The sequence below is a fragment of the Opisthocomus hoazin genome, chromosome 7, assembly GCF_030867145.1.
Source record: "Opisthocomus hoazin isolate bOpiHoa1 chromosome 7, bOpiHoa1.hap1, whole genome shotgun sequence".
In the NCBI taxonomy this organism is placed as follows: domain Eukaryota; kingdom Metazoa; phylum Chordata; class Aves; order Opisthocomiformes; family Opisthocomidae; genus Opisthocomus; species Opisthocomus hoazin.
Genome location: NC_134420.1, coordinates 48,449,942 through 48,473,948, shown reverse-complemented (window position 1 = coordinate 48,473,948; position 24,007 = coordinate 48,449,942). Strand labels below are relative to the sequence as shown.

Genomic DNA, 24,007 nt, shown 5'->3' with positions numbered 1-24,007 from the left:
TTGTCATCAGCGGCGCTGAGTCTAGTTGGAGGCTGGTGACAAGTGGTGTCCCTCAGAGGTCAGTACTGGGCCCAGTCTTGTTTAACTTCTTCATCAACCACCTGGATGAAGAGTTAGAATGTACCCTCAGCAAGTTTGCTGATAACACCAAACTGGGAGGTGTGGTAGATACACCAGAAGGCTGTGCTGCCATTCAGCGTGACCTGGACAGGCTGGAAAGTTGGGCAGACAGGAACCTGATGAGGTTCAACAAGGGCAAGTGCAGGGTCCTGCACCTGGGGAGGAACAACCTCATGCACCAGTACAGGCTTGGGGTGGACCTGCTGGAGAGCAGCTCTGCGGAGAGGGACCTGGGTGTCCTGGTGGATGACAGGTTAACCATGAGCCAGCAGTGTGCCCTGGCTGCCAAGAAAGCCAATGGGATCCTGGGGTGCATCAAGAAGAGTGTGGCCAGCAGGACAAGGGAGGTTCTCCTTCCCCTCTACACTGCCCTGGTGAGGCCTCATCTGGAGTACTGTGTCCAGTTCTGGGCTCCCCAGTTCAAGAAGGATGAAGAGCTACTGGAGAGAGTCCAGCGGAGGGCTACAAGGATGGTGAGGGGACTGGAGCATCTCCACTACGAGGAGAGGTTGAGGGAACTGGGCTTGTTCAGCCTGAAGAAGAGAAGGCTGCGAGGGGACCTTATAAATGCCTACAAATATCTGAAGGGTGGGTGTCAGGAGGATGGGGCCAAGCTCTTTTCAGTGGTGCCCAGCGACAGGACAAGGGGCAATGGGCACAAACTGAAGCACAGGAAGTTCCGTCTGAACATGAGGAGGAACTTCTTCTCTCTGAGGGTGACGGAGCACTGGAACAGGCTGCCCAGGGAGGTTGTAGAGTCTCCTTCTCTGGAGATATTCAAGACCCGCCTGGACAAGATCCTGTGCAGCCTACTGTAGGTGACCCTGCTTCGGCAGGGGGGTTGGACTAGATGACCCACAGAGGTCCCTTCCAACCCCTACTATTCTGTGATTCTGTGATTCTGTGATTCTGTGATCTTGGGTTAGGGCAAGCAGACTTTTTACATCAAGAATTCCCTCTCGACAGAGACCCCAGGAGAGTGGTGCAGGCACTTGTCCTGATGGGAACAAGACAAGCATGTTACCATAAAACATAAGAGAGGCTTTAAGTAGAGCGTAGTATCACCTAAACTAGAGGACAGCAGTGATTTCTTTCCCTGCTCTTAACCTTTTATTGCTCTTTTAGCTCTTTTTTTTCCCCAGTCCACTCTTCTCCATGTGGAGGTAATCACAAAGAAAAGCGTGTCCTCGACACTTTCCTTCTTCCCAAAGGTGCTTTATCATTCTCAGTTAACCAAGAGCCAGAGTTAGGCTACATGTTGACTTACTCACGCTCCTCTCTACCTCCTTTGCTCTCTCTCTCCCTCATTCAGCAGCTAGGGAAATGTAAGCAGCTCCTGCTACTCCCAGGATGGTTCATTTCCTTGCAATTTCTCACAAGATGCCTCTGCTCGCTTTACTGGAGAACTCCCAGACATGCATGAAGGCGCTTCTTGCAGTCAGGTAGGTGATGCCTTACCTCCTCCATCATCTGATGCCTCCAGGCTCTGCTGTCTGAGACGATGGCTGCAGCAAAACACAAGGAAGAAAGAATTTCAATTGCAAGCCCAGAACAACATCTTGTTGTGTCCCCTTCCTCCCCACAAACCTCACGGCCTGTCAAGGGGAGAGTTCTCAGGTACACTTGGCCTGCAGACTGACCTTATTCCATAGCCCTCATTGATGGACTCAGCAGAAATCTCAGCTTAGAGCACTTAAGCAAGATGCCTTGTACCTGAGACAAAGTCCTAGGCTGCAGACAGTAGGGCCTGGGGTGGGTCTGGAAGGAAAGCAGATGTTTTCTGCTTTTCCTTCTTTCTGTCTGAACGTCTTTTCCGTCTGAACATGAGGAAGAACTTCTTCCCTCTGAGGGTGACGGAGCACTGGAACAGGCTGCCCAGGGAGGTTGTGGAGTCTCCTTCTCTGGAGATATTCAAGACCCGCCTGGACAAGGTCCTGTGCAGCCTGCTGTAGGTGACCCTGCTTCGGCAGGGGGGTTGGACTAGATGACCCACAGAGGTCCCTTCCAACCCCTACTATTCTGTGATTCTGTGATTCTGTGATTCTGTCATATGGGAGTGACAGAGCCATCGCCTACTCCATATCCACGGAACTATAGAGTGACCAGCCTTGCCCCATCCCAGGACACATGACATGAATTCATGCCAGGCTCTGCACCCTTCCCAAGTTCCAGATCTGGTGTACTGGTGCTTAGAGTCACATGTCCCTTCTCCATGAGATCAGATGTAAAAGTTGTGGACGAAGTCTCAGGAACAATGGGAACTTACTCTTCTACTTCTTCTGCATGCTTTCTTCCTGACCTGCAAGACAAGGAAAGGCTTATGCTTAGAAAAGGCTTAGAGAAAATTTAAAAACTGCACCTTTCCCTGTATCACTGCTGTTGTGCAAAACAGTTCCTACAGCAGGTAGGATAACACATCACACCTTTAAAGAGTTCTGAGTGACCATTAAACAAGTGTATCAAAAAGTCCCTGAGTGCATCAGACTGAAGCAGAACTATTTGGGTCCAAAAAGACAGCTATGCCCAGATACAGCAAGACCCATTCTCCCTGTTTTTTTAGCTTCTCAGATACTTTTTCATCCCCTCTGCCACCAGCTGCAGGTAAAGCTTGTCTTACCTGAGTAGAAAGGTCGGCACATTAAGGAGTGAAGAAGATGCTACACTTTGTCTACCTACCCCTGAGAGATCAACAGGTCCTTTCTCCCCCTGGTTGTGCATAAAGATTATCTGGTTACCTTTATAGGTTAGGAGTCTCACATGAGCTGGCCAAGTTCAGGTCAGACATGCTGTCGCTGCAGTAAATCAGGGTTGAACTGGCTGAGTTAACAGTTCATAATAATAACGCAGGGGGGAGGCACTGGCAAACGGCAGCTCCCTTGCTCTCCACCCCAGCAAGCCCAGAAGTAATTCAGTCCCGATTAGGGACGCTTGTTCAATATTCAAAATGTAAAACATGGAGGTTGCTGAACCAGCACTTTGAAAAGTTAATTAAATGCCAGGTTTCTTTTTAGCAGATACTCCATCACTCGCTGATTGCTTTGGCCATTGTGCAGAGTGAAGTTTCATCTCTATGCACTGGGAATAAATATTCTCCCCTTCCTTGAAGTCAGGGTGCCACGACAACGAACACTTGGGGCTCTCCCCTACCACATGGACTGTCCCACGACGCACCAGGATGTAAGAAAAGTTGCTTCATTGCCTTGCACTGCTCCTTTCAAAGCACTTCCATGAGATTGCACAGGCGTCTCCTGATCCATTCTCTGTTCCAGCAGGTTATGGTCCTCATCTAGCTTTCCTGTGAATCCTCTACTAAGAGCAGGGAGCAGGGCACAGAAGATGTTTAGCTATGAGGAGAAGAAAGACCCTTCTCTCCACTGTTCTCCCTGGAGCTGCAGTCTGTGAGAAGCTAAAGATTACACTGAATCAGTGATCTGAGCCCAGTAATATCCACTGCTATAATCAGAACTGCAGCTGTGTAGGTGACATCTGCATCTGGGCTTTCAGCTTATCTGCACCCTTTTGTTCATCAGAAGAAGCCGAAGTGAAATGGAGCTAGGGAATTTAGAAAAGAGCTCTTCCAGTGAGGAGTAATTGTCCAGCTCCAACCTTCTCCCCAGTGGTAGTGTAAAGCACTTTTTGTGAACTCCCTGATACTACGGAGAAAGAAAGGGATGGCTTCAGCGAGCCCACCATTGGCTTTTACAGGAGTTTAGCATCTGAGAAGACAGAGGGAAAGATGATGCAAGATTTATCCAATTTTATCCCTCCCTTCTGCCGTCACAGAACTGCTTTCCACACCCTGTCTTCAGAGCTTTGCCCTCACTGACCTGAAACATCCTAAATGATTGCTTTGGACAGCCTTGCACAGCGAGATGATTTCCTGGAGGTTCAATCTAACCTCTTCTTAGCATGATCCCGTTACTCTTGACAATTGTCCAGCTCCAAATAACACTCTGTTCCTCAGTACTCACACTACTTACATCTTTGCTCACCTCCTGTCCCCAGGCAGGAGTGAAACACTCCACATGTTTATACTTCCCAGGAGAGGGTCACTCCTGCTATCCCTGCGAGCAATTTCTGTTCCTTTTTCCTGAGCTCCCTGTGATGACAGATATCCAGGTGGCCCACAGGGAAGGCAGTCAGATGTTACTCCTAGAGGCACTTCACTCATGTTCTGAGACTTAAAGCTTTCTCAGCTTTTCCTTGTAATGTTAGGAAAGGACTTATTCAGGGCAATAAGCAAATACTTCATTATGAAATAGCTGCACTACATTGGAAAAAATAGTAATCTGGAGAACAAATTCATAAACCAGGAGGGTACAATAGTACTGGCCCCTTTAAACCCAGAGCCCAGGTGTTGGAAACACTCTGCTGTCAAACAAGACAGCTCCCTCCTCTCTCTAGGGCAAGACAAAGCCCCACGGACAGCCCCTCAAGGAGAACACCCAGTCCCTCTGCCACAGGATCCAAAGGAGGCAGTGGGTGATGCCATCCTCTGATGCTGACAGTACTGTGCTTTATACACAACATTTAAATACCAACGGCACTAGAGCAGGAGCTAGAAATGACTGTTCTTCTGTTTAGGTGAGACATGTGATTCCAGTCACCTGTACTAGAGATGTTTGTTAATGTATGATTTGGAATAGCATTATTCGATGAAAATGGCATTTCAAACCAGCTGATAAGCTCATAGGTAGAGAACTATCCCAGAAATATGGTATGAAACTTCTGGAGCACAGGAAGGAATCGCGTGTTTTACACTCTCTGTAGCCTTAATGATTGAGCCGTTAGCTAAAGAAGATACCAATCAGCCTACTATTACTTTCCTTTAAAATAAATTCACAAAATATTTTTGGTTTGTTTCCTGACTAATCTTTTGCTTTTTTGGCCCAATTGCATTACCTAAATCTTCCAAACAAAGTGACCCTGAAAGAAAAGACAAGCTTTGCCTTGTGTCCTAAAGTTAAAAACCTTCAAGGCAGTAAGGGAAGTCATTAACAGATCCTCAAAAGGTGCCCTAGCTCCAACCCTGTCCATTCCAGAAGCTTAGCCTGGAGGACTAAGCTATACCTGGAGATACTGTTCCTGCAGAGCCAGTCACCTGCTTGCCTCTGCTCTCCAGGTGCTATGGGAAGCCCCGCAGGTATTCTTCATGAAGTTACCACACTGCTTTAAGCATCGTGGAGTACCCCTTCCCAAGAACTGGCTCAGCTTATCAATGCCAATTGCAACATGTTGAGACCAACATTTCACCCTTCAGGGATATGAGGCCTGGGTAGACAGCACCCTCTTCATTCAGCACATGGGCACAGCTTTCTAGTGGCGAATGCAAGCAAACATGGAAGAAATCAGACTGTAAATTCAAGCCAGCATAGCCAGATTTCCTGCTCTTTTCTTATATTCTTAGCAACAAGCAGTGCACTGCCCTGGTTTGTTTGCTCCAGCCGGCACAGCCCCAGGGAGGGCAGCAACAAGCACCTATGAAATGAGCAATTGTCTATGAACTACAGATACACCCACTCGAGTAAGGGCAAACAAAACAATACAGTCCTGGGAGCAGTGCTCAGAAATGCATTCAGTCGGTTGTCTTACACACCAGCCACCCCCAGTTCGTGTGAGACAGCAATACTTCTGTTTGTTTTGTTTCTTCTGGTAAGCCCATTGCATCTGGAGGGCCAAAGAACATGGACCAACTCCATCACCCGGACAGCTCTGTTTAAAGTCCCTTTCGCTGCACAGCTGTCTGTGCTCCCAAACACAACCAAAAGCCCAAAATATGCCCTCTGGCTTTGGCCAGCTGCTGACCCCACCTCTATTTCAGGGTGTTGAACAGCAGAGATGTTGGGCAGAAGACCCCAACAGACCCGGTGTAATCCCATGCCATGTAACTCCTAGCACAGATTGCCTGTTTCTCTCCTTGCTGCGTCCTGGGGCAGAGGATACAGACCTGGTCTCACTTCTGAGTGTTGTCTCTGCTCGCTTCTGGCCAGCAAGAATCCTCCCTCCACATCAATGAGAGGGGGTTAACCCTCAAAACCGAGGCTTTTCCCCCCACACACCCCTAACATACAGCTGAGCTGCCTGGGAACCGCCTGCAGCTTCCACGCTGAAGGGCGAAAGGCAGTTCTAATGTAGACATCATCTCTGCTAAACTGTTTCTTTCTCTTTTAATGGACTACCACGGAGATCTAAATGGAGATAAAATAGCAGGGCTCAGAGAACAGCCAGGATGCTATCTCTATGCAGCATGACAATGTGCAGTGGCTAATTAGACACCGTTAACCTATTTTAGCAGGGGACATAACTGGGATGAATGGGGGGAAATGTCCTTGAAACCTTCTAACGTCCGCAGCGGAAGAGAGCTCTAGACACGCTCGCACCCTGCACCGAGGCCGCTGTGCGAGCCCAGGCCTCCTTCCGCACCCCCGGGGGGGGCGAGGGCGGCCAACCCGGCTAAGGAACGGGGCAGCGATGACGGCGGCTCGTTAACACGCACACGGAGGCCGCCGGACAGGAACGCCCGGTGCAGCGCGGCGGGCTGGGCAGCCCCGGGCCGGGCCCGGGCGGGCAGCTCTGCCCCCGCACCCCCCCGCCGAACCGGCGCCGCTCCGCGCACCGGGGCCGCGCGCCGCCGCCGCACTGCCGGCCCGCGGCCGCCCCCTGCCGGGCCGGGCTCCCCGCGCGGGCGGCGGGTCCCCGGGCCGCTCCGCCGAGGCGAGCTGCGCGGCTGCGGGCCGGCCGCGGGAGCGAGGGCGGATCGAAGGGCATTTGCGGTATGTTCCGGGGCGGGGGCAGCGACGTATGTCCCGGCCGGTCTCCACCGCTGCTCCCTGTGAAGCACCTGGAGCCAGAAAGTCGCTTTGAGCCGCCCTCTTGCTGGAAGAATGAAATGGAAAAAAAGGAAAAGTCCTCCCGTCCAGAGGCACGTTCTGTTCTGAGAGAGCTCTCAGAGCGAGAGCAGAGAGACGGGTCGTGTGCCGAGGCAGTTCGTCCCCGGCCAGCGGTCTGCCTCTGCGCTTCCACTCGAAACCATACCCACCCCAGTGCAGAAAGCTTGGCTCAGCCCACGGGGAGACACGAAGCCTTTTGCCTCTGGGGCACAGACTGTAATTCAGGTCTAGGCCTGAGGAACGGGGGAAAAAGGATACAAAAGGACACTGAATTCTCTTGCTCAAGTATTTTTTTAGTGCCCGTCACCACAGCGAGTGGGCGGTGAGCTCCGAGCTGCAGCTCGCTCCGTAGCCTAAGCCACAACGAAGTGACACATCCAATGCGACACACGAGCGCTAACTGATCAGTTCTCCCGGCTCTCCAAGCGTGGGTCTTGGTCACCACTTGTTTGCTGAGGCACAGGGAGAGAAAAGCACTCACCAAAGTTGTGTGTGAACTAGAACTGCAGCCCACGCCAGGAAGCACTGCCACAAGGTGTCTTCTCAGCTGTGCCACTGCACCTTCCTTGGGGCTCTGATCAGTTGTTTAAGTTCCTACCTCCTCTCCCTGGACGGTGGCAGCCTGGAAAAGCCAGATTTGCCTTGATTAAATGAGGGAGTTCAATCTTCACATCTCCTACACCCAAGGCAACATTTGCCATTGATTTCAGCAGATCAAGGACTACTGCGAGCCTTTATTTCTGTCACACGATGTCACCTCACAGCCCTCCACTTCCAAGCCCTGGGGCACATGGCTATCTACATGTCCACAACAGGGTTTTGGGCGGACACACACTTTTTTAAAGCCGTAATGGTCCCACCCTCCACTTTCTGGCCCCCCACAGGCTCCCTGGACCCCATGTTGAACACACAGCCCCAGAGCACAGCACTGGAGGAAGAAGGCTGCAGTGACGAGCAGGCGTGCTCTGTGGGACAGGATCTGACAGACACTGCGGCTAGCCAGCTCCAGCTGAAACGGGCTTGTAAGACACCCATCAATCTCTAGTAGAAGTGTTGTTTTTTCTCCTCGTGTCCTAATACGTGGGCTTGCTTAACAGAAACAGCAAAGGAGGAAAGCTCTGGCAAGCAGGACTTTAGGAACTGGCACGAAAGAACAAGCTGACAGAGAGAGTTCATGGGGGTCACGGAACCTCAGCCTGTTCACTGCATCATCCCCATAACAGCTGTTCCCAGGGTTCCCCCGCTCGCTCCCTGGTAAAGAGCTGACCGGCAGAGCTGTTCTGAGCTCCCACTGAGCAACAGAAAAAACAACAACATCCAACACAAATTCCTGTTGTGTGGGAAAACAGCACTGCAGTTTCTAGAGGTATTCACCATGCATCTTCGGTCCCTGAGAACAGGGGCTCCCATCCAAGTGATCACGTCTTCCGTCTCCAGTAAGCACCAGGGCCAACTCTCACACCAAACGGCTCCTGAGGTTACAGGAGCACCTCAGTTTCCATTTAAAGGGAAAAGCACACTTCCAGTCCTCACGGTTACACGGAAGAACTGACTGCCAAAGGAGGCAGAATACAAAGAAACGGTGTCTGAGGCTGTCTGTTTTTTTTCAAATCCCACAACAGAGAACAAACTTGTGATTCTGAAGTACCGGGCCAAAGACTTTCTACTTGTGATTGGCCTCACTGAAAACATTTAAAATGAAAAACACTATGAAGAACTAGGTGTTTATTACTGAATGGCACCTTGTGTTGTCATATGACAGCAACAGCTTATGAAATACGACATTTTAAGAACTTGGATTAAGAATTTGAGAATGGTAGAGGGCTAATATGGGGAGGGGGACTGGAGGAGGGGGAAATAGGGCCAAACAAGTAGATCAGGTCATCTTAGGTCTCTTTCTGCAGGTAAACTGCATTAAGCTAGACTTCATAGCCAATTTAGAGCTGACCTACAAAGGCCAGACAAGTTTTAAGCCTTGGCTTTGACAGATACAAAAGGTTTGCAAGTCACGTGTGTTCTTCAAGAAGGTTTTGCTTTTTTAAACTAGAAATATCTGGGACAGCAAGGATAGTATCCCCTGAATTTGCTGGTAAATTCCTTGGAGATGCAGAGAACTAAGGAAGGAAGATGCTTTGTCCTCAATCAAAAAAATCAAAGAGACTTCACCCTGAGCACATTCTGCCACCTCAGCAGTTTACATGGACTGTTACCAAAAATGTCACACCCCTATTCCATTTTTGTCATGCAGGCTTCATTTTCTAGGGGCAAAAGGCTACAGTCCTGCTAGTTCTTCCATTGCCCTGTCTCTTTCAGGAAAAAGAAGTCAAGTAAAACTTCACTAACAGAGGAAAAAATAAACAGAAATCTAGCTGAAAAAAAACAAAAAAAGAAAAAAAGAAAAAGAGAAAAAAAGAGAAAAAAGGAAAATGAAAAAAAAAAGAAAAAAGGGAAAAAAACCCCCACCAACTCTTTCCAGGCTCCTCTGGGCACTGCAAAGACACAGGAATGGGCACAAGTCTAGCATTTTCCCTTTGCAGGAAATCCTTGCAAGTCACACTAAGCAGGATTAAAAGGAAAAAAAAATCCCCCAACACAGCCATGGTACTGAGGGATTCTCAGGTGACTCCTCTGTCTTTTAGGGACCTTCCTTTTTCTGCCAGTTATCTTTACTGAGTCTAAACAGAAACACCAAGGAGAGCTCACACCTGCAATGACATGGAGGGACAAGAGGACAAGAGCCTGTTAGCATTCCTGGAACATCCACCCTATTAAAAAAAAAAAAAAAAAGAGAAAAGAAAAAGGGGGAGGAAGAGAGAGGGAGAGAGAGAGAGAGAGAGAGGAAAAAAACCCACCCTGGGCCTGCACATTGCAGCTTACCGCCATCTTGATGTCCTTGATGCGTGCCGATGGCATGGAGGCGGCTGGCACCAGATCAGCCCAAGAGAAGGAATGAGAGGCCAATGGAGATTTATGTGAGGAGAGTGAGATGGACAAGGTAAAATTGTCAGGAGGAGTTGTTAGAAAGTAAAATATATTGTGACAATTCCACTCCTGCCGTTCATCAATAAACTGACAGATCATTTAGTGTCAATTAGGAGTGATAGATGGACAAGTCCCCATGATCCTGGGCCAAAATTAATGGCTGGGAGGGAGAGGGTGATTGAAAATGACGGCTGACATTGAGAGGAAAGTCCTGAAGGTCCCCAAGGGGCCATTACTTGCCTCATTCCCTTGCAGATCAATGCAGGGACAAACCCAAAAACAGACACTTCAAGACAAAACTTAATCAGACTTCCTTTTCTTTTCTTCTCCTTCTAAGTTGTGCCCCCTCACTTGGCAGCCTTGATCCTTTGTGCCTATACTCTTCACATCACTGAGGACACCCTCAGATGGCTGCAAGGTGCAGAGCAAGGCTGCCGCCTTCCCCACAGCCACAAGCCTGGCTCCGCTCCTAACACGGCAGTGTCACAGGGAAGCCCAGCCTGAGATTTACCTCAACACTGCTCGACTGGGAGTAGAGGGCAGAGGCAATGACACAAGATTCCTGCTGCCATGTCAGATAGAGACACTCATGAGCACTTTACTACTCCCACTTGCAAGACAGGGACGACTAGAGGTTCTGTAAACTGGGCACTCTCAGGGGTCATTTCGTATAGATACAACACGGGATAGTTTAAGCCCATATTTTTGAAACAGGAGGTTTTTAACTTTACTTACCTCTGGAGACCTTGAATCATAAAACCCCTTAATCTCTTAAATAACTTTCCTCCAGCTCCAGGGTGCAATCTCACCACTGCCCACCTTTCAGAGCCCTACAGGATATCTACACAGAGGCTGGGTTACCCTGCTCTAAAGGTCACTCCAACTGCATCCCCTTCCCTCCTACAGGCCCTTAATATTCGTCTTCTTGTTAAACGTGCTCCTGGGCACCATACCACCACTTCTGTTCCAAAATACTTCAGCATGGTCGTTTTCCTAAAGAAGCTTTGATTATTCCAACTCTGTATGACCTATCAGTCAGAAAGAAGAAATTTCAGTTGTAGCTGGAGCACCTGTTGCTAAACTGCCACAATCCCTATAGAAGAAAGGAGCTACATGCACGGGTGCTGGAAGGGACTTCCTACAGAGAGCAGAACTTGCGTTTGCTTGCAGGGCCACCTGAAACGAGCTCCGTGTGTTCCACAATAACCCTAGCTGCTGCCTGCAGAACTGTGTGAATTTTAAGGGGCTGACTGCAAGGGATCAAAGACCCACGTAAATGGGAAGTGTCCTGAGAAACAAAGAAATAAAGATACTAATACGGAGAAAAATCAAAGAAATTCTATAAGGAAAGTCAGATAGATGAGATCAGCAGAAGCTGGAATTAAATGGATTCTGGAAGTACCTCTCCTCTGTCAAATCCTCACCAGTATGCTAAACTGAGTTCCCTTTTCCCATTGGTAGGCACTTTGTGTTTCTTCCTTCTGATGTATGAGATAACCTGACAATAAACCTCTGCTTTGCTTGTCACAAGTGTCAACACTGATGTCATTAAGGACATCAGCATGGTGTTCAGAATAGCACTTGGGCTCCATCCAGTGGTTAGAGAGCTGCTTCTGTAGCAAAACCAACTGTAATTACTATTATTTATGTAATCTCAGCAGGATACTAGGCCCCAGTTGGCTGCCTAGGTTCTTGGCTGGTCCCCTTTCCTCTAATACTGTGGCTAGAATATTGCTCGGGCAGCAATGGGACTGCCTCTTCTCATAGCAAGTGATTCTTCTCTCGGAGTACAAATTTAAATAAATACAAAAGATTCAGGTGCAGAGGACCATATCAGTATGGAAAAAAGATTCTTCTGTCACTACTTTGCACCATTTATTTGCTGATTGCAGAGGACCAGTCTGAGGGTTTGCTCAGACACTTACCTGCAGTCCTCATCATTATCCAGATTTACAAAATGGGACTCCTAGCAATGACAGCTGTTCTACAGAGGTAATGGGAGTCCAAAGTAATCCTTCCGTGCTGCACACCATCTGTGTGAATTAATTTCAAAACTAATTACAGGTTGGAAAACGTCAAGGGCCCTCCTCCTCTTCTTACCTTGCAACAGCCTGAAACAGCAGTAGTCCGACGGAAAGAATCCACAAGATGGTGACAATGTTTGCAAGTTTACCTAGGTACGACAAGAGCTGGGCACATAAGGGACTAAGAGGGAGCAGGCACAGGTAGGAAAACAGAAAAACAGGTTGCAAACTAAATTCTACTCTAACATGTGTCAAATGGACACACAAAGAACAATTTCAAATGATCATTTCACACTGATAAGACTCTGAACTAGCAGAAAATAGTTTAAGTATCTCCGCAGGAAAAGCAACAAGTGTGGAGCTGCAACTGGCTGCATCTGTCAGGAAGAGAACTAAAAGCTTAGACCTCAAATAGGGAGAGAATAATACACAATGAGTTACAAGATCATCTCACAAGTGGCTGCAGTATCCCATCTGACCCACAATATATTTACACAACACAGAACATCTAACTGTAGCCACTCTGCTCATCCTTCCTTTCTAAGTAAAAAAAAAAAAAATCACACATTTTACCACTGTCAATTCTGAAAACCAAATTACTTAAAGCAGTACAATTCCCAAGTGTAGGCTCAGTTACACTGGCATAAAAGTGCTTATACCTACATCAGATATATCATCAGAAGCATGTTATTGTAACTACATCCACACTAGTGAAATTGGAGCAAGTTAACTTGATGGGCTTCCAAACTGAGTCAAATTGGTTGAAAAGCTGTGGGGAGATAAAGCCTGAGAAAACAGAAACAACAAAGCTACAGCAACATTGCTATGACATCAGCCGATGACTCAGACTTTTCACATGAAGGCTTTACTCTGGGATATGTCACGAAGACAGCCTTACAGGCCAGCATCTCAGACTTTTTTTAAGGGAGGGATCAGCCTGAGGAGAATATACAGCTGAAGGGAAGAAAAGACAGGGGAACTAGTTGTACAAAATCCTTCTATCTCATATGAATAAAGCAAGTCAGAACAAACCTCCCCTTCACAAAATTTATTCAGTAAAAGCTCTTAATACAAATGAAAAGAATACTGTCAGATATGACATGATATTTTATGCGTGACTGAGAAAGGGTCACATCTTCATCTCATGTCCCACTGTGCAGGAGCTCAAAGGTAGAAAGGTCTGCAACCCTCCATCTCCTGTTGTGCTTCTTCAGCTGAATTGCATCCAACCTCACAGGAGCATTTACTCCAGACACCTACTATATCTATAAGCCATGCAGTTGGGATGCTGGAGAAGCACCACCGATAGCTACTGCTCCAAATCTATCAGATGAGGCTAATGTCAAACAACAGAAAACATCCTAAAGTAGCACATGGCATAGTGCTGTTAGATTAGGAACCTGTACGCTGTCCTTCAGGGCACATCAGGCACAGCTCTGAATAACTGTATTACCTCAGATTCAGTCCTTCACCTAGCCAATAATTACATAATTTATTTTTTCTAAACAATGCAATTCACTCTTATTCTCTGCTGTCACTTTTCCATGAAGCTTCTGCTTGGTCCTACAAAGATCCAGGATCATTGGTGACATATTTTCATAACCCTGAGGTGGAGGCATCTTTGCAACAAAAACTTCTAGCTGCAGCCAGCCTATGAAAAATAGTACCATTACCAGAGTTAAATTGGAGAGGAAGAGAAGGAGTTCAGGCTGAGATCTTTACTCCTTTGCTTTCCTCCAGTCTCTAGATTTTCAGCTGATTTATTCTTCAGAGACAAACAGAGTGATAATTTTCCCAGAAAAGTACTGCTTTCCAGAAAGGCTACCCCAGAATATAGACCACTTTTCTCACCCCCCCAGAAGTACTGACTGTCTAACAGGTTTCTGGACGTCCTCTCCCATTCTCAGGGTTCCAGCAAAGAAAACACACAACTTTTCCATAAATCAGAGTGCCTCCTAAGTATATGTGCAGACATATACTCTTATTACAAGCCTTAATATATACAAGCAACCTCACACCACTCCATGACTGAGCCCTTCAGCTCTGCAAATAGGAAATATAACACTAGCGTAACTTTACAGCTTGAAAAATAACAAATAGCTTGAAACCAAGTCATCTCCTCCCAGTCTCAACTGTCCTTTAGTTTTCACACTCTGTCACTATGTCCAGATATTTCCTTTGCCTTAGGTGTCCTTCACAAGTATCAGGCTTCGCAATCTACACTCTAAAATTTGTATACTTTTCTCCTCCCATCTCTTCTCGCTGACCATCTCCATCCATCTCCATTATACCATAGTCCCATGCACACATAAACATTGACAAATTTCACCTTTACTGTCAAGGCTGATCACTAAATCCTGAACTGTTCATTGCATTCTTGTCAGTGGGGCACTGTCATGTGTCACTCTCCTGGAAAGGACGCAACCAGTCAAATCGCCCCTTCCCAGCTCCTGCATTTAACATGCTTATTACATTCTTGACTCCTTCCAGTTACCACACCAGGTAAGGAATACACGGCCTCTGGCAGACAGAGACACGTACACAGTCCTGAGCCTCGCCAGGTCATATAAAGAGCATTAGACAGTGGAACCAAGCAAGAGCAATACTTCAAATGGTCTGAAGGAGTCACGATACTGGAGACACAGGCCATCTACAAGATCCAGAAAAACTGTTCCAATGCCTGTGACAGCAAAGCCCAACTAGCGATGTTCACTTCACCCATGCCTAAGCCCCTCTTAACAAGGAAAAGTGGTGAGGACTCACTTGGTAGATGCCAGTACAGGATCATCTGCCCAGCCTCCTTGCCGGCGTGGGGGTTTAGGTGGTGGACCCTTTAAGAAAGAGAAGAGACACATTACAGCCAGCTCCAGTCAAGGCAAAGTCAAGCCAACTGAGACACCAGGTCCACACATACTAATGCAAAACTTTACCAAATAATAGATGGAGAGACAGTGTTTACAATGCTGTTTATTTATACAATAAAAGGAGAACAAATATTGCAGGAAAAGTTTTTATTTATCTCTGTAGGCAAAAGATGTATCACTCTAACCAGTATCTTGACAAGTTTCAGGTCTGGGTGTCTTTGACTTGTCCAGGACACACAGTGCAGTAGCAAACTGATCCACAGGGGATGCGCTCTCCTGGCAAGGTATGTTTCACTGGGAACTCATTAAGCACCCCTACCCACACTTCCGTGGGAGGTATCACATGCTACACATTTCCTAGGGTACAAGTCAGCATGTTTTAGACATCTTGGTTTAGATGAGGAATTATTCCTAAAAAGCATCTGCTTTTGTCCACTGCCTAGAATAGGTTAGATGCCAAGTTCCTACACAGCCAGCCATACCAAACACCTCTAAAGTTAGTTGAGATGAATCCCACCATTGCCACCACTGAAATGCTAAAGGGCAAGTTCATCTGGAGCTTAAAGACATTCCCTGTTATTTTCTTGCATTGTCTTGTGTGGCAGTCTGCTGTGTGGCAAGAGAAAACAGGAATTAATCTTGGGGCTTACGATGGGAATTTTCAAAGATCAGGGCAATGAATTCCCACCGTGTGAGAGCTGCCTGTTGCCTTCTGCAGTTTTGGGCTCAGTTCTCCCTTCCTGAAGCACCTCACACAGCAGCACCTTCAGTGTTTTGCATGACAGACAGTGGTGAAAGCAGAGGGGCAAGGTGAACCCAGTGGATGAATTTCAGTTTATATGGTTCCCAACTAATGGTGCCCAGTGACGGAAGATGGGTTACTGGAACCTGTGAAGGGACCATCATGAGAAAGCATGACTGGGTAAAAGATGTACCAGAACAGGGAAAAATGGTAACTGCAAAGGAGCCTAAGCTGGTGCAATGGTGGGGGGACAGGTGGCTCCCACAGCTTTTATTAAGGAACGAGCTGGGCAACGGTTAAGAACTTTTGACTTGACAGGGGGGACTTTGCATGTGTGGTGGGGTCAACCCTGAGCCAAAGCCAAATTACCTCCTGCCATAGAAGAGGAAGGGGTTGAGCTAACCCCTCATGGTAGGGGTCTCCCCATGTTTATTTCTTGAAGCAGAAGCATTGTTTGTGAGTGTGGGAAATGAAGAGACCCTGCCAGGGGCAGCCGCTGCCTGCTGCAGGGAGGGGACACGACCCTGCATAGCTCCCCGATAGGAGCAAAAATAGTCATCCTCCAAAAATAAACAGGGAGCAGGAATGAAGCAGGAGCTGCAGTCCCAAAATACCAGCTTTCTTCGGCAAAGGGAGCACAGGAGGGCAGAGGGACAGGCAGGGAGCGTGAAATGCAGGAAGCAGCCTCCTTATATGGGCTCATCCGCAGGGGACAGAGCTCAGTCGACTGGAATGACCATGTCACAGAATGTGAAGCCTTCAGGGGCCCAAGTCAATGGAGTTTTCTGATCTTTAAATGATTCCCCCAGATTCTTAAGATGCCAAACCAGAGAAGAGGCTACAGTGCCAAAAAAGGAGCATTTTGAATTCAGTTGATCTGGACACACCCAGAGCCCAGGAAAAAGGGGGAAAACACACCACATATGGGCGTGCATGCCCACATAAACATCCCTATTCCCATTACACACACCCCTACCTCAAAAACACACTCCCTCCCACATGGATCCTTCCCATGCAAACAACCCTCCTCCCTCCTCCCCTCACACCATCGCTCTGATGGCCAGCAGGCCATGTTCCTAACGCACAGCCTCACAACTCCTCGCAAAGGTGCACAGAGTTACAGAAATGCCACTGAAGTACCTGGGCCATAGGGCTGAGGGAAACTGCGGCATCTCCAGCGCATTCCAATGCACCTGCAATTTAACTCCCTCATCATCAAAACTAGCCTTCAAAGAAATCTCAAGTGGGGCACTCCAGATCAGAGGGTGATGAGAATGACTGCCCCAGTCTCTGCACAGGGCATGACTCCATGGCATCCAGGGGTTTGATTCCAATGTCTTGCCAATGTTCTAACGTCTTCCCATTGATCATACCCACCAGGCAACCCTGAATGTCTGTCAGCCCCTGACAAACACCTCACATATACCTACAGGTCTTTTATTCCTCTTGCAATAAATCAGGTAATTCTTTTTGAACTGCCTACAGGAGCACTAGCAACAGAAAAGGCAATGTTAACTGTCAGCTGAGGATAAATAGCTTTTCTTTGTTAGTTGCCTGGAAAGTGCCGTAATAAGGTCACATGCCACATGTACTTCTGTCAAGTAAATAAACTTGGCTTCATATACTTTCACATTTCCAAAACCTCAGCACAATCTACAATTGAGAACACAATGTCATGGATTGCCATAATATGGTGACAGGCAGGGATGTTGCGGCTGCAAGCAAGAGCCTGAGACAGAAAGTGGGAAGAACGCCAACCCCAGAGGGAGCACAGCAGGAACAGAGGACCTTGTTCTTCTGTAATGGAGCAAATGTGCTCCTGAACACACCTTTTCAGTGAAAAAGACTAGGGGCTTTAAATGATCAGAATCTGTTCGTACCTATGAGTTATATCTCGGGCAAGATTTTTATGTATGTTCCCAAATGCAAAGGTAAGCTATACACCCAAACGTTTGGTGTTCAAAACCTTGACATTCCACCAGCTCCTAGCAACAGCGTTCTCTCTCAGCTTTTGCTGCTCTATCTCTTTCACAGCATTAACTAATCACTTGCTTGCTGTGGTTTGCTTTTTCACTTAAGTTTTGTCAGTTATTTATCTCCAGAAGATTTCCTCTACCTTAGTTTCTGCAGATCGTCCACTTTTCCAAGGAACATTGCCACGGTCCAGGCTTTTTATCTTATTTTTTCTCAGAAATTCAGTTCACCGTTTTTGTGATGGCACTTTCCCAGTACTTCTCAGGCCACCTTCCTTACCAACACTTTCACACTACCGCCATAATCAGTATTTTATCTCTCCCTTTGAGAAATGGCTGGCCTGAATTCCATCTCTCCTGCATTAAAGTAGAAACATTACCTTCTTCTTTATCTGTAGTCAGGCCCTTTCTTATCAGACAGATGTAGAATTCTAATTTGGCTTCCCCATTAAGGCAGAAATTTCCAGGCTACTTGTCAGATCATGTCTGCAGTTTTGAAGGTGCTAGTTGGATGTTGCTTCCCTCATGGAAGCAACTACCCTGTGTGTCGCTGGATCCTGAGGGTCCAGCAAACTTTCTTTTAGGACCTACCACGACACAGGCAGATTACAGACATGTTGGGTCCCTCAGATTCTCAGGTGGGTCTGGAAATAGGGATTAATTTACCTTCATCAACATGACAACTCCTTTAAAACAGTGAGCACTCTGTGCAGGGAAGCAGGGACTCAAATGACATTGACAGCGTGCAACAGAGGACACACAAATTTTCTGTCACGTAATACATCTCCTAAAATGTGTGGGATCTATGTTCTGCCCAATATACAAACACTGTGAGATTTTATACAGTATGTAGGTGCCTTGTTTTTATCCATTATTGACCACGGAGTAGAAAGAAAGAAGTATGGCCAGTCTCAAGTTTCCTCTTCTCCAGCACATTGCCCAAGGCTCCCCTGAGTGAGGAAAAGCAAATCTCCAGAAACAGGCCTGATGAGTTAGTTTTGACTGCTGCCAATTAAGGAGCTGTAAATCAAATACCTCCACTGCTTCCAAGCGGCCACTTACAATCCATACTGATCTCAGAGTATATATGATATCAAAAAGTGCTCAATTCCCAGATCTATGCAAGCCTCGGCTTTTTGCAAAGAACAACCCATCTCTGCTAGCCCTCTTTATCACGTCCACAGGTGGTTCAACTAGTGCATCTGATTTTAATGAATACCCTCCAAAGAATTCTGCACATCTTAAATTCCTCGCGGAAAATACTGGATTTCCATTTCATCCACAAACTGTCCTTATTCATGGTCAGTGACCTTCCTTTACTAGTGAAAGTGCTATTGAGACAGAAAAAGTTCTTGCGGGGGGCTTCAAATATTCTCTGTCATCTATCACAGCAGGTAAAGGAGCTGCTCATATTATTGAACAGCTATCAGGAATTTCTTCCCTAAAAAAAGGGTCAGCTATCTAGTCAGCTTACCCATGCACCTGCTAGGAAAGCTGTCATATTGCAGCATTTGGCACCTTAACCTGTCTCAAGAGTCACTGCTGTCCCCTGCATGAAAACGGCGAAGCAGCACACAACAATCGGATTCTCTGAGCAAGGTGTTACCAGGCAGATTCCTCTCACAACCCACAGTTACAGGGCAGTGCCCCTCCAACCCTCCTCGGCACAAACATCTCTCAGTTTGCTACTACCTTGTGCTACATACTGTCAGACGTGTCCCCATCCATCTCCACCACTCCTACAGCTCTTTTGTTGCCTTCAGGTGGGTCCAGCAACACTCTAAGCATGAAATAAATGTGTGGAGAAGAAAAGGAAAAACTTTTAACAAAACTATTTTCGATAGGATTGTCCGTAATCCACATCAAGGTAGCCAAGCAGGGAGGATACTACTAGAAAGGCTGGGAAACATGGCTGACTAGAAACGCTATTTCAGTAGATGTCATCAAAAGGCTAGCAGGTAACCTCAGAAAGCTGAAAATAACTGCCCCAGTGGCCAGCCACTCGGGGTGCACGGGAGAGAGGCAGCGTCAGGCCTTGGGGAGCTCCAGGCCATGCAGTGCCGGGGCTCACACTGGGGAAGTTGGCCTAATTAGGGAACGAAAGTTCAGCTGCATTTTTGAGATTCCTCCTGGAGAATCTGGCCAACTTCCAGCTGAGCAGTCCCCAGGAACAGGCTGGGAGTCCAGCATTTCTACAAGCAACCAGAAGACCACTGGAAAAAAAGAAGCAACCCCTGTAAAACGAAAGCAGGTAAAAGAGCCAGTGGTTCCTTGGACGCTGGTTCCCTTTGGTGGAGGGTGTTTATTAGCACAATGCAAGAATCCAAACAGATGACAGAAACTCTGGGACACAGAGGGATAAATTCAGCTCAGCCCAGAACATGCAGATGGGAGGGCATTCACAATGTGCAACAGCTACAGGGAATTCTGCCTCAGGGAACCCTCCCAGGTTCTCAGAGATGCCAGTCGCTTCAAGAGCTATCTACTGCCAGTCCATCCCACTCCCAACTGCATGCCTAAGAAGGCAAAACCCTCATGCCACATATAAAATACGGGGGAGAACAGGATGCTAGAGAAAAACAACACAGACCGCAAGGTCCTTGGGATGGGAACTTTTTGTCCCAGTCACACCACAACATTTTCTAGATCTTACCGCAAGTTGTAGAAACAAAAAGGGCTATAAGGGACTGCATTACAATTATACATGACTTCTTAGGTCACAAACTCTCTGAACTATGAGTGGCTGGACAGTGCCTAAACCACCGTGATTATTTTTTACGCAAATAAGGTCCCCCAGTAAGCACCCAGCTGAGTGCAGCCAGCGCAGGGCTCCTCAGTCACACATTTCTAAGTTTCAGGGGATGTGGAGAAGAGTACTTGGGGGGTGGCTGTTGTGCAGATCCAGACCAGACAATGGAATGAGAGTTTGGAGCTGGGTGCCAACTACTGCGCGAGGGTAAGAACTGGGTCAGGAAAATACCGCTCTGATTAAAGGCCCTGATCATATAGAGCCCCAGGCCATGTCTACACCACAGGTGCAGACACACCTGCAAGCAGGATCCATGTGAGTCAGCTCGAGTCTGAAAATGGCCTGGCTTTAGGTACTTCTGGTAACCAAGCTGGTACCTCCCCAGGCAGAGAGCAGGTTGCTTGTCACTGGGGGATCTCTGCATCATTTGCACTGTATTTTAGGATGCAAACACATTCACTCAAACAATTCCACCAAACTGGGCCACTTTGCAATGTTAAGTCCACAACTGGCTTCACATTTCAGGTACTTAAACATTTCTGATAGCTGTTCGTCCAACAAACATTAATTGAAAACAATTGTTCTTGACACGTGGTCTTAACCTAAAAAGCAACAGCCCTTTTTTCACCAAAAGTGTTTTAAAAGTACTGGGAACTAGAACTACAGAAGGACTTGTTTACCCCCTCTGGAAAGGTCAGATCCTCAAATCCTCTCTCCAGTTGTTGCCTTAAAGCACAGAGGTCAGCATCCACCTAGTTAAGAGTCAGAAATCAAGTGCCCTCCCCTTTTTAGTCCATGAAGGATCTTGAGACTACCGATAGCATGTCTACCAAAGCACAGCTAAAGAATGAGGTCCCAGCTGGACTCATTAGGACTGGAACAGATTTCTTCCTGCTCAAACGTTGTTGCCTTCAGTTAGAAGTCCTTCCCTGCAGCCTATAAATTCTTTCAGTTCCCTTTTGCAAAGCAGAGCAGCTTCAGGAGAAAGGATCGAGAGCCTTCTCAGACCCAGAACAGCTCATAGCTTTGTTATTACATATAGTATTCTCTAGGGAGGTGGGAAACGTTACTTGATACATCTTTTAGGAGGAGGAAGAGGAGACTAAAATCAGTATATTTCAGCTTGGAAAGGAAACTTGAAGCTTAAACCCACTGTCTATGTATAAAGCATGTGGCTTCAACATTGAAATGAACACCTCAGTCCCCTGAGGTCCCCGAAAGCAATGAAAAGCGCTGCTCCACTGCTGAAGGCTACAAAACACAGGATGGGGGGAAATCAGGATCACTCACTGCTGGTGCAGCGACACGTGCTCCCAGAGCTCTCAGAATGGTACCAGAACTCCACAGAAGGACAAGGTTTCAGATACACTGTAGTCCCCAGCCACTCTTTACCACCTTAATAGATCCAAAGGCTCATCCTGAGATTGTCTACACACTACGCAGGTACCTAACACAGGCTGTGGATTTTGCAATGAGGATAAGGCATCTAAATCCCTCTGTGGATCTGAGTTTAGGGAATCCCCACAGTTCTCCTGCATAAAGCCCTAGCCCTCCTTTCAGACAGACACTGAAACAAACTAGAGGAGGGACTTCTCCAAGGCCCCTCAAAAACATCTGTGGCAAAGCCAGGAAGAGAACCCAGCAAAATCTTGGCTCACAGCCATGTTCATACTCCTCCTGCCTATTCTGCCTCTGCAAATTAGCTGAGATATTAGTAAACACCCTTTATTATACGATTGATCAGCCTTACAGCTTTTGGCTAAATGTTCCAGGCAGCCTTGGAAGGTGCAGCCAAATGAGTGATTCAACTGGCAAAAATTCAGATCCAAGATGAGTGGTTTGCCAGGGGACGCAAAACAAGTCTCAGAGCAGACAGATGCCTGGAGGGCAGGACTTCAGGTACGTTCACACGGACAGCCCAGATGGGGCTGTTTGCTAGCATTCAGGCAGCCACAGTTATCTTCAGCACACAAGAGGAAAGGGACCAAATCCAGGAAGAGTTCAGATGGTAACACTCAGAACAGCCCAAAGGGAGTTCAGAGAAGGGTTACATGAGCCATCAGGGGGACGAAGGGGCCAACTTCAGACAAATGATACAAGAAGCCAAGTATTCCAGCTTGGCCAGGCAATGACTGAGGGAGGAATATACTGCAACAAGTTCTGGATAACACTTTACAGTATTAAGTTCCACTAATAAAATTGTTTTGGAAGAGACTCACGATACAATTAATAGAAGTTTGTAAGCATATAGTATTATAAGTCACAAGCAGCTTACTGATCAATCAGATTTCTGAACACTCAATTAACCATTTTGTTGCCCTTCACAGGCATTTACAAATGGAAAAATACTATAAAGTGTGACTATGATGCTTAAGAGCATAAGCCTGAATAAAGGGTGCAGGAATTATCCAAACAAGAGGGGTTTCAAAGCAGGGATCACTTCATACTAAGGAAAATCTCCTTGCCAGGCACCATTGCATAACATCCCTGAAGCAACAACTGCTCATGTGGAAGAGTCACATCAGTTTAGTTATTTTAATGAAATTTAATAGCCAGGAGCAAGAAGGCGCCTGTAGCATATGACCAGCCACGACTCAGTACAGCAGACCTTGGGAATCAATGATTTAGGGCACTGTATGGAGGTGGAATTAGTTCCAGTGAAATGACTCTAAGGACTGGTTCCGGGGGGGAGATGTGGGGAATTGGAGGGGCGGGGGTGGAGATTAGATCAATTATTAGGAAAAAATTCTATTGGGTAACCAGTTCTCAAAACTATACCCATCAGTGCGAGGTCTCTGCCTGATAAATGGAAAAGTGCTCTGGGCACAGTCCTGAGCCATCCATCACTGACAAATAAACCCAATGGATCTTTCCTACAATATCATCTCTAGCACTACCAAGAGAAAACTGAGCTAATCTGAATAGTCTTGACTCCTTATGATGAGCATACTCTTCTGAGGCCAGAATTAATGAAATGGGTGATATGAGTTTCTTTTCCGGGCCTTAAATTTCACAAATGAATCTACTATGCTACCACTACTAGGCTGATGCTTCAGCAGAAGGAATTAAGAGTACAGAAGAGGATACTTTAATTGTTTAACGTATATGGAGAGCAACTCTAGCCAGGAAAAATTGGGCAATACCAATTCCATGGTTAGGAAGAGTGCAAGACTATTAGCCCCAAAGACTTCAACAGGAACAGCTACTGATTCTCAGGTTGTTCTGAACAGCACCACCCTGGCTTCTAATGCCAAGTGAATGTTGAGACCTATTTTAGCTTTGCTGCAGGATATGTGTATTCCTTTCCTCTGTACGACAGGGGCCTGGCAAGAGGCACTATGCCATCCTATTAACCACAGATACTAGCATTCCAGTACCGGTGCAATAAAAAGGAAAGATTCCTAGAAAATACAAAGGCACGCATCCTTGCTGCTACGGGCTAGCCTTCTCCTCTGGGGCACCAGCAAGACTCCATAATGCTTAAGGACAAGTTTTCATGTTATGAGAGCAAGCTAACCATACTGGACAGCAAATCTAGGCTCAGTCAGGTTTTGTACTCTATTAGCCAATTGCTGCCCTGACTTTTAAATGAAAATAGAGTATCTTTCCAACGGCCACATACACATCTGTGACCTCAGAACAAGATGCAGCAGCTGATAAGAG

General features: G+C 46.9%; 1 protein-coding gene across 4 annotated transcripts in view; it reads right to left on the bottom strand.

The window, feature by feature from the left end:
- IFT43 (intraflagellar transport 43) overlaps positions 1-24,007 on the bottom strand; it is a 47,680-nt gene that overhangs the window by 16,739 nt on the left and 6,934 nt on the right. For all 4 annotated transcript variants that reach the window (XM_075427277.1, XM_075427274.1, XM_075427276.1 and 1 more), the window contains exons 3-5: positions 14,780-14,847; positions 2,387-2,419; positions 1,579-1,625 (exon numbers count right to left, since the gene is read on the bottom strand). In XM_075427277.1, coding sequence (XP_075283392.1) covers positions 1,579-1,625; positions 2,387-2,419; positions 14,780-14,847 — 148 coding nt within the window. The remainder of the gene's footprint in view (positions 1-1,578; positions 1,626-2,386; positions 2,420-14,779; positions 14,848-24,007) is intronic.